Source organism: Trachymyrmex septentrionalis, unplaced genomic scaffold (assembly GCF_001594115.1).
Source record: "Trachymyrmex septentrionalis isolate Tsep2-gDNA-1 unplaced genomic scaffold, Tsep1.0 scaffold22, whole genome shotgun sequence".
Lineage (NCBI taxonomy): Eukaryota > Metazoa > Arthropoda > Insecta > Hymenoptera > Formicidae > Trachymyrmex > Trachymyrmex septentrionalis.
Genome location: NW_017305375.1, coordinates 5,702,790 through 5,715,195, shown reverse-complemented (window position 1 = coordinate 5,715,195; position 12,406 = coordinate 5,702,790). Strand labels below are relative to the sequence as shown.

At 37.6% G+C, this 12,406-nt stretch overlaps 3 protein-coding genes across 3 annotated transcripts in view; 2 read left to right on the top strand and 1 right to left on the bottom strand.

Moving 5' to 3' along the window:
* Positions 1-1,731: 1,731 nt before the first annotated feature.
* Positions 1,732-6,681, bottom strand: LOC108748437 (erythroid differentiation-related factor 1). The gene is made up of 9 exons (XM_018486620.1): positions 6,483-6,681; positions 5,186-6,224; positions 4,685-5,092; positions 3,813-4,592; positions 3,568-3,747; positions 3,117-3,490; positions 2,683-3,001; positions 2,303-2,594; positions 1,732-2,202 (listed from the first exon to the last, which is right to left on the bottom strand). The coding sequence occupies exons 1-9, from the start codon at positions 6,513-6,515 to the stop codon at positions 2,061-2,063; spliced, it is 3,567 nt and encodes a 1,188-aa protein (XP_018342122.1). The 5' UTR covers positions 6,516-6,681; the 3' UTR covers positions 1,732-2,060.
* Positions 6,682-8,021: 1,340 nt separating this feature from the next.
* Positions 8,022-10,210, top strand: LOC108748333 (phosrestin-2). The gene is made up of 2 exons (XM_018486415.1): positions 8,022-8,350; positions 8,748-10,210. Exons 1-2 carry the CDS (start codon positions 8,043-8,045, stop codon positions 9,577-9,579), a joined length of 1,140 nt encoding a protein of 379 aa, XP_018341917.1. The 5' UTR covers positions 8,022-8,042; the 3' UTR covers positions 9,580-10,210.
* Positions 10,211-11,792: 1,582 nt separating this feature from the next.
* Positions 11,793-12,406, top strand: part of LOC108748331 — a 75,368-nt gene continuing 74,754 nt past the window's right edge. The window contains exon 1 of the mRNA XM_018486406.1: positions 11,793-12,185. The gene's annotated coding sequence lies outside the window, so the exon portion shown is untranslated. The remainder of the gene's footprint in view (positions 12,186-12,406) is intronic.

Below are 12,406 nucleotides of genomic sequence, written 5' to 3'. Positions count from 1 at the left end.
TGTTCAATGATTGACGCGATTTGGCGTTTGAGGGAATGGGTGGGTAACGACGTGCGAGTTGGGGGTGTGGTGATGGCGACGTCTTTGGACATTCTATTCCCTTCCAGGGTGCTCTCAACTAGTCTTGCGATGGTGCTGGTTAAGGGGGAATTTTTTAACGAAGTAGGTGATGATCTTCCCCATGGGGAGGACGCGGACTTATCGAATCTTGCATACACAGACCCGCTCCTAGGTGTCTTCTCGTCAATCGGTTCTCCCTTTGGGAACATCCCGGATGGGCGTTGTAAAGATTTTTCTCCTCCTCTCACAAACAAAAAAAAATATTGGCCCAATATTATAAATATATTTTATAAACACAATATTTTAAAGCAGGCATTTCTCAAATTAGAAATATGTAAGTAACCATACAAAAAATATGTATACGATGGAAAAATATGAAAAATCTCTGCGAAATATGTATATATGTTTGTTTAAAAAGATTTTTCAATATATCCGATTTAATGAAAGCAATCTTGTAGTAAGCTCTCGTTAACGTGAAGAGTTTCCGACATACTCACAATCGAGTTCACAGCAATGATTCGCTTCAGGGTATGCTGCTTTTAATCTTCGATTTCGACTGGGTGGTTCTCGGCTACGCAACAACGGTTCATCTCGGATTCCTTAATAAATGAGTTTTTTATCGAGTTTTCGCTCGACCGAGTCGAATCGAGTGCAGCTTCGCTCATATATATCAGAAACTTATATATCGAGACTCATTCAAACTCTCGTATCGCTATCAATCTTTTCGGAGAAAGGAGACATGAGGGCACATACACGTATAGGAAGAATATATACGAAGCCTCGATGGCTTTGGCAATAGATTAAGGCCAAGACACACACCTTCTATAATAGTGATCATAAGACGTACAGTAAGAATGCCAATCACAGTCGAGAATTTTTAATTCTAATTAGCTTATGGTACGTCTTATGATTACGAAGGTGTGTGCCATGGCCTTTTATTAGACTTCAACTTTCGACCTTGTCTTTTAATTAAAATGTTATGCCAATATATCTTATTAACCTGTCGCCAAGTAAGACCTTCATCAAAAGTTAGGTGTTAATTAGGTTTGATAAGAGGGAGACTGCTAAGGAAAAATCTAATATGAATTCATTAAAGTTTTAGAATGATTATGTGCGAAAGCAATCAAATGAGGTCGATGCTCCTGCGTTCGAGCCTAACTCCCATCCCACGCTCACACATACCTTAATTTTATAAAATTTTATAAATGTTGATTGATATCCTTGAGGCTTCCACGGATGCTTTCTATATAAAGATTGTGCGTTTCGCGTTTTCTCCGTATCCAGATCCATTTTTGGAATGTCAACGTTTCGTGAACCTTGCAGTCCATTTCATCAGGATGATACAGTATTAGGTTGCTCCTCGCCCTGATGAAGTGGACTGTAAAGGTTGGCATTCCAAGAATAGATCTGGACACGGAGAAAACGCATAGTCTTTAAATATTGATTGGATTTATATGTAAAGTAGAACTGCTTTCTGATAACAGCTGATAAAACGATCGGTCCTCAAGAGTTATCACATCTGATATAACAATAAGTGTTATTCTTTATTTCTTTTTTATACATACATCATATAATTTCAAAAGATTAGAAAAACACGTTTACTTTTCTCGAAAGACTTTTATATTTTTAATTTTATTTTCTTAAGTCGTTAACACGGTATTAAGTCTGTACACGATTTTTATTTATACTTTAATTAATCCTAGGTATACACTTATTTTTCGTATACGAGATTATCTATGTTATCACAAAGAGGTCCTAAGACTTCCTGTCAGTCTTTTCATCATGTTCGAGAAAATTACTGTATTGTTATTAATGTCTTTTTTAATTGATCATAAATAAACTATAAAAAATATGTCTATTACTTAATAATAATCTAAAACTTATAAGTACCGAAACACATGACCTCCCTTACTTACTAATTCTACCAATAATAAAATTTCGTAATTTTATTAGATTCTCAGAGAATATACCTATACTTCAGAGTATACATATACCTAGGGTTAAGATTCTATTTGCTTTAACATAAGATCGAGCTCTTGTAAAAGCTGTGTCATACGTTGTACTAAAGTAAATCCGGACGTTGTGTTTGGTCGTAACGTTCGGATGTAACACTGCTTGTACAGATTTGCGAGTGTTTCATGCCTGAAATTTCATTAAAAACAAGATGTATTAAAATAATGGAAATAGTAAAACATAAATTTCAATCTTTGAAATATTATATAATAAATTTAGAGCAACGTACTCTTTTTTATTGTGCACGGGACTTTTACTAAGAAATAGCTTGGTTAACGATCGTAAAAGAAATTGTAATCTCTGTTCCAACAGAATTATAAGGTTTTCCTCATCATCCATTAACTTTTGTTCTTCGACCACTTTCTCATGTTCAGCATTACTATCCTCTGTTTTATTATCGATTGTCTTTTGTTTCGTTGCATTACCTCGTTCGCATAACATTTTCATAATAGGTATACAATGTAATACTAACTCCAGACCATTTTGGTATGCTTTTAACTTACTATTAAAAGTAGTGCCATCTGAAAAAGTAAACGTAAAAATTCTGTTATAGCAAAAGAAAATTTGAACAACGGGAAGAATGATAACTTTCTAAAAAGAAAGACGTACTACGCGCTTGGTATTCCGACAGGGCAACTCTTTCCATTTGTACCGTCAAATATTCCGTGCTCTGCTCTAACGAGAGCAACAGCTTCGCTGCTTTATCGTAATACAGTTTGCACAACTGCAAACTCGTCTTTTTCTTGCTACTATCCGCATCCGACTCAATTTCTCTGTACACGCGATGGTATAACGAAGCCAATCGATGTTGAATGGTCGCAGCGCGGAATTGATAAACCGGCTGACGTGGTCCCGGTGTATCTATATCACAATGTTTGAGTGCCTTCTGGAGAGTATCTACTACTTCTCTCTCCAATTCTTCTTCACTCTACAATAAGAGATTAAAAAAGAATTTAGTGCATTTATTATTAAATTTATTAAATTGTTGACGAGAAAAATTATTTACGCAACAGTAAAGATTACACATTAATTAGTTACTGTACTTTATATTCAGCAGTAGGATAATCCTGCAATAACGTGGCTTTCGTGTACAACGTTGTTGAGAAATCCCACATGACCGTGTCCCATATTGCCGGATTTATTTTCCTATCGCCCAAGACCTGCAAAGCCTTTTGATAGCTCACGAGTGCCTTGTTGTAAAAATGACGCTCCTGCGTGTTTTGTTTGCCATGCATATGTGCGCAGAGTCGCATAAGTCGACCGGTATTAGAGTGCAAAAGCGCCAGATTCGCTTCGTCATGGACAGTCTCGAAAGCTTTAACCCCAGATTCCAAGTGAGTCAAGGAACGCGTTAAAAGCGTAGTTACATCCGGTAAATTCGATATATCATCCATTTGATTTTCTTGCTGATATCGAGCTATAAAAATTTATAATTTCTTGATTAATAAACAAGTATCTTATTATCTTCTATTGAAGTATGCAAAGTTCACGTACATCCCGCTTGATTCATGTAAAGAACACCCAACTCGTTATGGATATTCCCTAGTCGTCTCAATAAGTTATTTTTGTCCATATCCATCGGCTCCAGAGATAGAGCTTGCTCGTAACATTTATACGATGAAACCAATGTAGATTCTAGACTTCCTAATTCTTTCGGTAATAATTCAGCACCATCTGTAATAAAATAGTAACGACCATTCATATATTACTTTTATTTCTGAGTGCATTTCGATGCTTACTCATATCCAGATCCTCCATACTGAAAAGTTCTTCAACTACTTTCTCCTCCACTTCATTCTTCGTATCGTAATCTTTCCTATGCTTCTCAACGTTGCACCAGTCTTGCACCGTCATAAAACAACAATCTCCCGCACGACCTAATAAATAGCTGAGCGATTTGTCGTTTCTTACACCACAGAAAATTTCCAATATTTTCTGACAATACAATACTTCCAGCATATATCTTAAGGAGGCACCATAATTTTTATTTACGTATTCATTCTCGGCGAGCACAGCGAATATCAAAGATGCTTTCTCATATAATAATGTTTTTAAATGAGCACTCCAACAAATGTTATCGCTTTTTTTTGGCGCTTGCCATGTTGGTAATGTTTCCGTCTTCGGTTTACACAATAAAGCATTCACGTTTGCTACTTCCTTCGTAATGTTTTTTTCACTTCTCTTCTTTTTCTGTTTGTTTTTCTTTTTATGCGCGAGACTATGATTCTCCAAACTTTTATCGAACGTGGCACTCTTGTTTTGCTGATTTAATGGGGTGTAAGGCATAGGAATCGCTTGGAAAGGTTTTGCAACGTTAGGATGCATCTCCTCATATTTTCTTTTCTCTTTCTCATATTCTTCAGTTTTTTTCTGTTCCTCATCGTTGTTGCCATCGGTCGGAAAATATTGAAGACAATCGAGTCCGTGTGTAACATGTTCCAATCCAGACAGACATCTCTCTTCTACGGTACCAGACATTGGAGGTGCCTTGTACTTTGGTTGCTCACGTTGTTCTTTCACTACAAGAACGATAATATATTAAAATTAGAAGAAAATTAATGTTAATAAAAAATTATAAAAAAATAATAGAATTGAAGTCAAGCTTATTTACTGTTGGCTAAGGTCAAAGATTTAATCGCACAAGTTTCTTCCTCCTCTTCCTTTTCATTTTCTTGACTCGCACCACACTCACTAGTAACATCCTCTTCGTCGCTTTGATCTGATAATCCTGGACTGGCTGGATCTGTATCAGATGGTATATACAAATCCGAAAGCATAAAATGCGCAGATGTAACGATTTGCGGGTATTTCTCTTTCGGCAGCAATTGAACGCAATTTTTCAGCAGCATTCTAATTGTACCCTGATGACGATGATAATCAGGAGAATATTTCATGTTGCGAGCTACTCTGTATAACAACATTGCAACAGGCACAGTAAAGGGATTTTGTCCCTTCTCTTCTGAAACATCACTGCACAATGATGTTAAATCATATAATTTTACAACATCATCATCCTTACCTGAAAAAAAAAACATTGCATGTGAATGAAATATTTTTAAGCTAATGTAAAAATTTCTATTTACACTTTCCATGTATCAAGTTTAAAACTTACCCTTAAATAACCAATAAGTGTGACCAGCTTTTGTCGCATTATTTTTTAGGAAACTTAAAATATTCTGAGCAACGTCTCGAATTACTTTAGGACTAAACTTTGAATTATCTAAATTTGGAAGATCTTCGGTTTTTATTAGTTCATATTTCTGTACGATACCATTTAAATGATAACACATCACTACTTCTGGAACATTACACATTAAATTGTCTAACCAATAGTCTATTCCTGTTAAGACATTTATAGGCTTCGTCATGTCTCTCAGTCGTAGACTTATGCATGGATGTGTTTGACCGCCAAATATCGGCATGTCTGTTCCAACAAGCATCTGTATGTTTTCAAATGTCCATACAACATTTCTTGAAAAATTATGTTTGTAATTCGGATCAGGTACTTTCTCCTCTTGTGTAGGCTCAGGTAAACATGGCTCTAATGTTTTCACAGGTAACTGAGGTTTTTCGCTCTCTTTGTTTTTATCCGCTAGCACTATAGAATGATATAGAAATTTCGATACCAGATTCCTCTGCTGTAAACTATTTCTGCTGTATGCCTTATGAAAGAGACGTTTTTCCTTATCACCGAGATTTTGAAAAATATGCTCGTAGAAGAATTTTTTTAACCATTCCCAATCACTCTCTGCTTGTCTCAGCAGATATTTATGTATGTCAAAATCATCTAGCAACAATGTATTTTCGATACGATGCACCATCATCGAAATTACATCATGATTGTAAGGCAGTTTGAGTAATTTCTTTATATTTTCAGCATCTGACACCACATCCACTTCACCAACGCAATCGGGAAACATGTGTGCCATGCGAAAACTGGAGAATCCTGTACTCTGAGACCAAACATTTTGCAGACCATAACTTTCTGCCGAACTACTGAGCCAATTACTGGGCGGAAGGTTCAAGTCTGTGTTGCACTGTAATTGTGCATATGTCGCTGGTGTTTGAACAGCAGAATATTTCACTACTGCGGTTGATTTTACTGGTTTCTTTGGAGAATCTGGCGGTATAGCTAGAGCCATTGACTTCATCTATATAATATAGAAAATTAATTCTTAATTCTATACCTTATAAAATTTATTAAAAATATCATCAGCTTTTCTTATTGAACTCAAATTAAAAGAAGATATAAAGACGTGATGAAGCATAGAGAATCATCTTTGCATACATATGTTAGATTATAATAATAATCATATTATATCAGATATTAACAAACTTTTCTGCAGAAGAGTATATTATTTTTCAATTAAAACATATCAAAACGATGATTATATTTGTAATAAACTTACTGCAACAACGTTAGTATCAGAGTTCTTCGACATTCTTGTGAATCAACTGTCACACGTAATAGCAAAATATTACCGTGTTTGAAAATTTCTAGAAGAACGCACGGAGCTGGATGAAACACAGCAAAGCATGGCTTTCAATTCTCAAGCCAAATTGCTAGATAAAGAATAACCTTGAGAGTCTCACAAGTAGACATGCCCACATTTGCCCACGTTTTGCGAAGTGTGAAATCTGTTTAGTGGCGCTTCCAATGCCCTCCATGTGCACGTTGAACTACGTAGTCAACATGGATTTCCCAGTGGGTAACACATTCACGGTCTTCAATTTTAATTTTTAACATTAGACTAAAAAAATTAAAGTGGATGCGTTATTCGTGTGGCTACATAAATTATATGCGAACATATGTACAAAGATAGGAAGATATTTATAAAAAATCTAAGAAATCAGAATTTCAATTTTATTTCACAAAAAATAAAATCGATCAATCACAGACATTGTAAAAAAGTACATATTGTAAAAAAAGTGGAGTTGCTGGTAATGAATGCTAATAAAAATAAATCTATAAATTTTATGTTATATAAATATCATATATAAAATATATTGTTTTTAATATGTTTTATTAATAGATTTTCTTTTTTTTTTTATAAATAAATTAAATTAAAATTCTCGTTTCTCTAGATTTTCTTTAATCTTTGTGTATTATATTATTTATTTTAATAAAAACAGAAAGAAAACTGCATTTGATGCATTTTATTTTGAGTTTTATGTGTAAGTTGAATTTTGTAAATATAATAATAACATTCTTTATTTTTTAGAATAAAATCAAGAAAAAAATGTGTATCCCAATCAAGCAGATAATTCATTTCTTGGTAAACAAGTTTCGAGAAAGAGAACATATATATACTACCTAAGATATGATAGCCTTCAACGTCGAAGTGAAGCCCAAGAAACTCATAGATCAACCATGCAAATCAAAGTCACGAAGTTACGATATCGAAGTCTTAAACAATATTATGCAAGAACATGCACATGCTAATAAAATTATCCTGTTCTCTCTCTCTCTCTCTCTCTCTCTCTCTCTCTCTCTCTCAATATGATAATGTTTTCAAAATTTATTTGTCAGCAAAGAAATTAGCGAAACATCTCCAGCGAAAATAAAAATCGGAGCGTAAGTCGAATGTAACAAAGTGGAACAAAAGCGCTTTCCGAAAATGAAAATTGATAACGAAACATAAAAGAGACGTTTATTCTTTTTTTACATTTCAATTTTCGCCTTCTAGAAGCTTCATTTACGCTTTTGTCACTCTCTCCTTATAACATTTGATTTACGGTCGAATCTTTATTTTCACCAGAGGTTACAAAATAATCCACGCAAATATCTCAGAAACGTAGAAAAGCGTCGCGTGAGTGCGATTCAAACGTCTCATCCGCTCTGTTAAACGCCTTAGGAAGTCCTAAAAGTTGATCATACGTCACCGTATATTCCTGGTATATAAGTCTCCAACCGTTGCTCGGCGATCTATTCATTTTGTCTGAACCGAAGAGACAAAGACATTTTTACCATGGTGGCGAATTTCAAGGTCTACAAAAAATGTTCACCCAACGGTAAGCTCGCTGTTTACCTGGGTAAACGCGACTTCATCGACTACCTGTCGGGTACCGAACCGATTGACGGTGTAGTCCTAATCAGTCCGGAATATGTGGATAGCGGCAGGAAAGTATGGTGCCAGCTGCTGTGCAGCTTTCGCTACGGACGCGAAGAGGATGAAGTGATGGGTCTGAATTTCCAAAAGGATCTCTTGCTGGCGTCAGAGCAGATCTTTCCACAAATCAAGAAACCCGAATCCAATCCTACCAAGCTGCAAGACAGGTAAGAAATATCCATTAATATTTAGTCTCACAGACATAAGATACAGTACAGTAATAAATCTGTACATTGTTACAATTGTGTTACTGCATTTGCTGGAGCATTATAATGTTACTGCACGAGGAAATTTATTGCTGGAATGTGTTTATTATAATATACTTAAAATTAAGTGAGAGTTAATCAATATTTAACGATGTTTAAAACCATATAATATTTCAAAATTGATTTTTAATTTTGATTTGTTGTATTTCTTTATTGTTTTCCTTTTACGTCGTTTTAAAAAATTTCCGAATACCAATGAGTAATGAAGTTATCATTTTAACGCTTTCAACAAGCTTTCAAAATTAACTTGTCAACTGTAGACAGAATGTAAGAATCTGAATATGTCTTTCTGGAACAGGTTGTTGAAGAAACTGGGTTCGAATGCGATTCCCTTTACGTTCACATTCCCGCAGAGCGCGCCGTCTAGCGTGACTCTTCAACCTGGACCCGACGAGACCGGCGAGCCGTGTGGCGTAAGTTACTACATAAAGGTATATTGCGGCGAGACGGAGACCGACGTGACCCACAAGCGTAGCACCGTCTTGATGGGCATCCGCAAGATCCAGTACGCGCCTACGAAGCAGGGTCGCCAGCCGTGCACCGTGGTGCGCAAGGACTTCCTGCTGAGCCCGGGCGAGCTCGAGCTCGAGGTTACTCTGGACAAGCAGCTGTACAATCACGGCGAGGCGATCGCTCTCAACGTGTGCGTGCGTAACAACAGCAACAAGGTGGTGAAGAAGATCAAGGCGCTGGTGCAGCAGGGCATCGACGTAGTGATCTTTCAGAACGGTCAATTCCGAACGGTGATAGAAGCGATCGAGACGCAGGACGGTTGCCCGATCAATCCCGGTTCGACTCTACAAAAGGTGCTTTACCTGAAGCCTTCCTTGGCGAGCAATAAGCAGCGTCGCGGCATCGCCCTCGATGGCGTAATGAAACGGGACGAGAGCGACCTCGCGTCCAGCACTCTGCTTACCTCGCCGGACGTGCGCGACACTTTCGGCATCATCGTATCCTACGCCGTGAAGGTCAAGCTTTATCTGGGCGCTCTGGGCGGTGAGTTGACGGCCGAGCTGCCGTTCATTCTGATGAGACCCAAGCCGTCCGATCGGGTCAAACTTGTCCCGACGGACAGCGTGCTGATTGAAGACATCCCGCATGAGAAGGTCGACGAGAAAGTCGGCTTCTAAAATAACATTTCAATATCCCCATGGGACCATCACCTGAGTTCTCGCTTCAACCGCTTCTCGCGCCCAACTTTCTAATTAGCATATCGACCGGGCGCACGAGGGTGATACCGACGTCCAAAAGTGATCTAAAGGGCGTGCCTTAATCCGGGAGTAGTCACTTAATTTTTTTTTACCTAAACAATCATCTGGAGTATTTCTACACTCCTTAATTAAAATCACTATTATTAATAACATATTAGGAATCGTACCGTGTCGTAAAATTATCGGATATCCGGACAAATGTAATATTTCTTCGGATCAGATATCCGACATTTTACCGGATATTCCACCGGATTCCGAGAAAGTGCCTTCTAAAAAAAAACAAGAAACAAAAAAAGGCCTACAGGGAAAAAGATTGTAATTTTGCAACAATGTATGATATTATAGCATCATGAATATGCGTACTTATTTCTGGAATATATTTGTATAAGAAAAAAATCAACAATTTAATGATATCAAATTTCAACCGGATACATTCCCGGATACTAATAATATCCGACTATTTGATCGGATAGTAACAAAATTCCGGCTACCGGATATTTTCCGGATATCTGGTGCATCCCTACAACATATCGTATATTATTAACTATTTTCCGACTTTTATTTGTAGTTGGGAACATGTACATATATATAGTGTTTCACATTATGATTTGTATTTCATTAATATTTGAAAACATAGATTTAATTACAATTTTTCGAAAAGAATAAGTAAAATCCAAACAAATATTAAATGGAATAAACACGTTAAGTAGCTTATTGTGGTAATATTTTTAAAAATAAAAATTTTAAATAATGTGTTTTTGTAATTTTCCATGGAATTGCATATTTAAAAGTTCAATAATAGTTTGTTCGAAAAGTAAAAAACATACGTTATGTAATATACAAAGTATTTTACAATAATTTACATTTTTTTCGCTTGAGTGACTATTTCCGAGTTAATTAATGTGTTTTTTTAAATATCCTCTAGAACTCGCCTGAACTACGATATTGCCAGTTGAATCTGTATCTTTTATTATAAACACATCGCAACTGATGTCAAGTTAATTTCTGTACATGAATCGTATACAAAAATATCGAATTAATTAGTTCTGCTGATACCGTCTGAAGAATATGTTTATTTATATATTTAGCTAATTTATTTATATAAACATTACTCGCATTAATTATTTTCAGGAAATAATTTATTAAATGTGTATCGATCGTTTTGATATGTACGAAAATTTGTAATAAGCATCTAGCTGCATCTCTCTCTCTCTCTCTCTCTCTCTCTCTCTCTCTCTATGTAATTAAATTTTTCAATCTCTCTAAAGTTCGTAATTAAAGACGTTTGCGTCAATCCAATTCCCCCAAAAATGCTCTCAAATTTAATTGTACGATTGCGCATTTCGCAAAATAATTATTACGGAAATATATATATATATACATATTTTACAAGATCAATAAAAAGTATATAAAACGTTTGTTTGTCGGTCAGACATGACTTTCATCGCGTGTGCGTACAATCGATCTCAAGAATAACTACAGTTTTAGAATACCAGGCCTTTCCGCACTTTTATTTTTATTCGTTAATTAACCTTTACATGAAAACCGTTATAGTGGCGCTATAACAGTGACGTATTTTGAGACAAAGGATACAATGAAAACAATCAATTATAATAAATCTTATTCAAGGAAAAATTGTAAAATTTCGAAAATAGACCCCCCACCCTCTAAAGACAATTAAATCCGTCTGTACTGATTTCAAATTCCATCGCCTCAGTATCAGACGAGGTGCATCGGGATATCAGTCTTTTGGAGAATTTGAAGCCTAAAAGCGAGAGACTCGCGTGCGATCCACCACATATGGGGTGTCACTTTGACTCTCGACAGTCCCGACTTCCTGCCGCGAAAGTGTTCGCGACGAAGGGCACGGGCGGTCGTCGACAAAAGAAAATCACCCGATACATGCGACGAGTGTCGGCCGGTGGAGCGACGAGGAGCAGGCAAACGTGGATAACACCGCGATGCGAAAAAGACGCAGCGATGGCACGGCGGTAGCTAGACCAGGATGGAAAGAGGTGAGAAAGAGGAAGCGAGAGAAAGAAAGAGTGAGAGCGAAGGGGTCGGTCGACCGACGACCGGTACCATGGTCCCAAGCTAGGAGCCGAGTCAGCCGAGTGTCAGTCAGGCTCGAGACACCCGCGCGAACGGAGCGAGAGAGCGAGGTGGTGACTCGGCTGGTTTACCTCCCCTTCTTCTTACGTTCTTCGCGGATGCAACCCCCTCCTCCTACACACACGCAGACGAGGTAGTAATCCTCTCCTGGTCCTATCACGGAGTAGGAGTACACGGAGTAGTGTCGCGCGGAGTGTCGTACCGGATAGGATACGCGCAGAGGAGAGGCGGCTCGCCGGTGTCATCCGGATAACGTTGCTCGTTATCACACCCCGTTAGCACGCGCCGCATCTCCACCCAGAGTGCACTCGATCGACAGCGATACACGAGTATACATATTTACGACGACGACGACGACGACGACGACGACGACGAGGCGGCGATTGTTGTGAGCTACTCCGAAGGCCGAGTGTGTAAGTATACCTGCATGTACAGGTCTATCTGACCCCTTTCTCTTAAAAAAAGAAAAAAAAAAATAGAAGCGAGGTCACCGCGCAAGGTTCTTCGATTATCCGCTCCGTTTCTTGCCGCGACCGTCTCCGAGCGAGAAGAGGAGCCCTCCGTGCCGAGCCCTTCCTCGCGTGGAAACCTCCTCTCGTAGCCCCAGACGTCGACATCGATTTCCTCGTGCCCC

What these genes read in the sequence shown, in the direction of transcription:
- LOC108748437 (XM_018486620.1), bottom strand. Translation starts at nt 6,515, where the DNA reads ATGTCGAAGAACTCTGATACTAACGTTGTTGCA. An exon ending in TTACATGAATCAAGCGGGAT is followed by an intron (nt 3,491 to 3,567) that starts GTACGTGAACTT and finishes AAATTTTTATAG; the next exon opens with CTCGATATCAGCAAGAAAAT. An exon ending in GTCGGAATACCAAGCGCGTA is followed by an intron (nt 2,595 to 2,682) that starts GTACGTCTTTCT and finishes TTACTTTTTCAG; the next exon opens with ATGGCACTACTTTTAATAGT.
- LOC108748333 (XM_018486415.1), top strand. Translation starts at nt 8,043, where the DNA reads ATGGTGGCGAATTTCAAGGTCTACAAAAAATGTTCACCCAACGGTAAG. An exon ending in CCTACCAAGCTGCAAGACAG is followed by an intron (nt 8,351 to 8,747) that starts GTAAGAAATATC and finishes TTTCTGGAACAG; the next exon opens with GTTGTTGAAGAAACTGGGTT.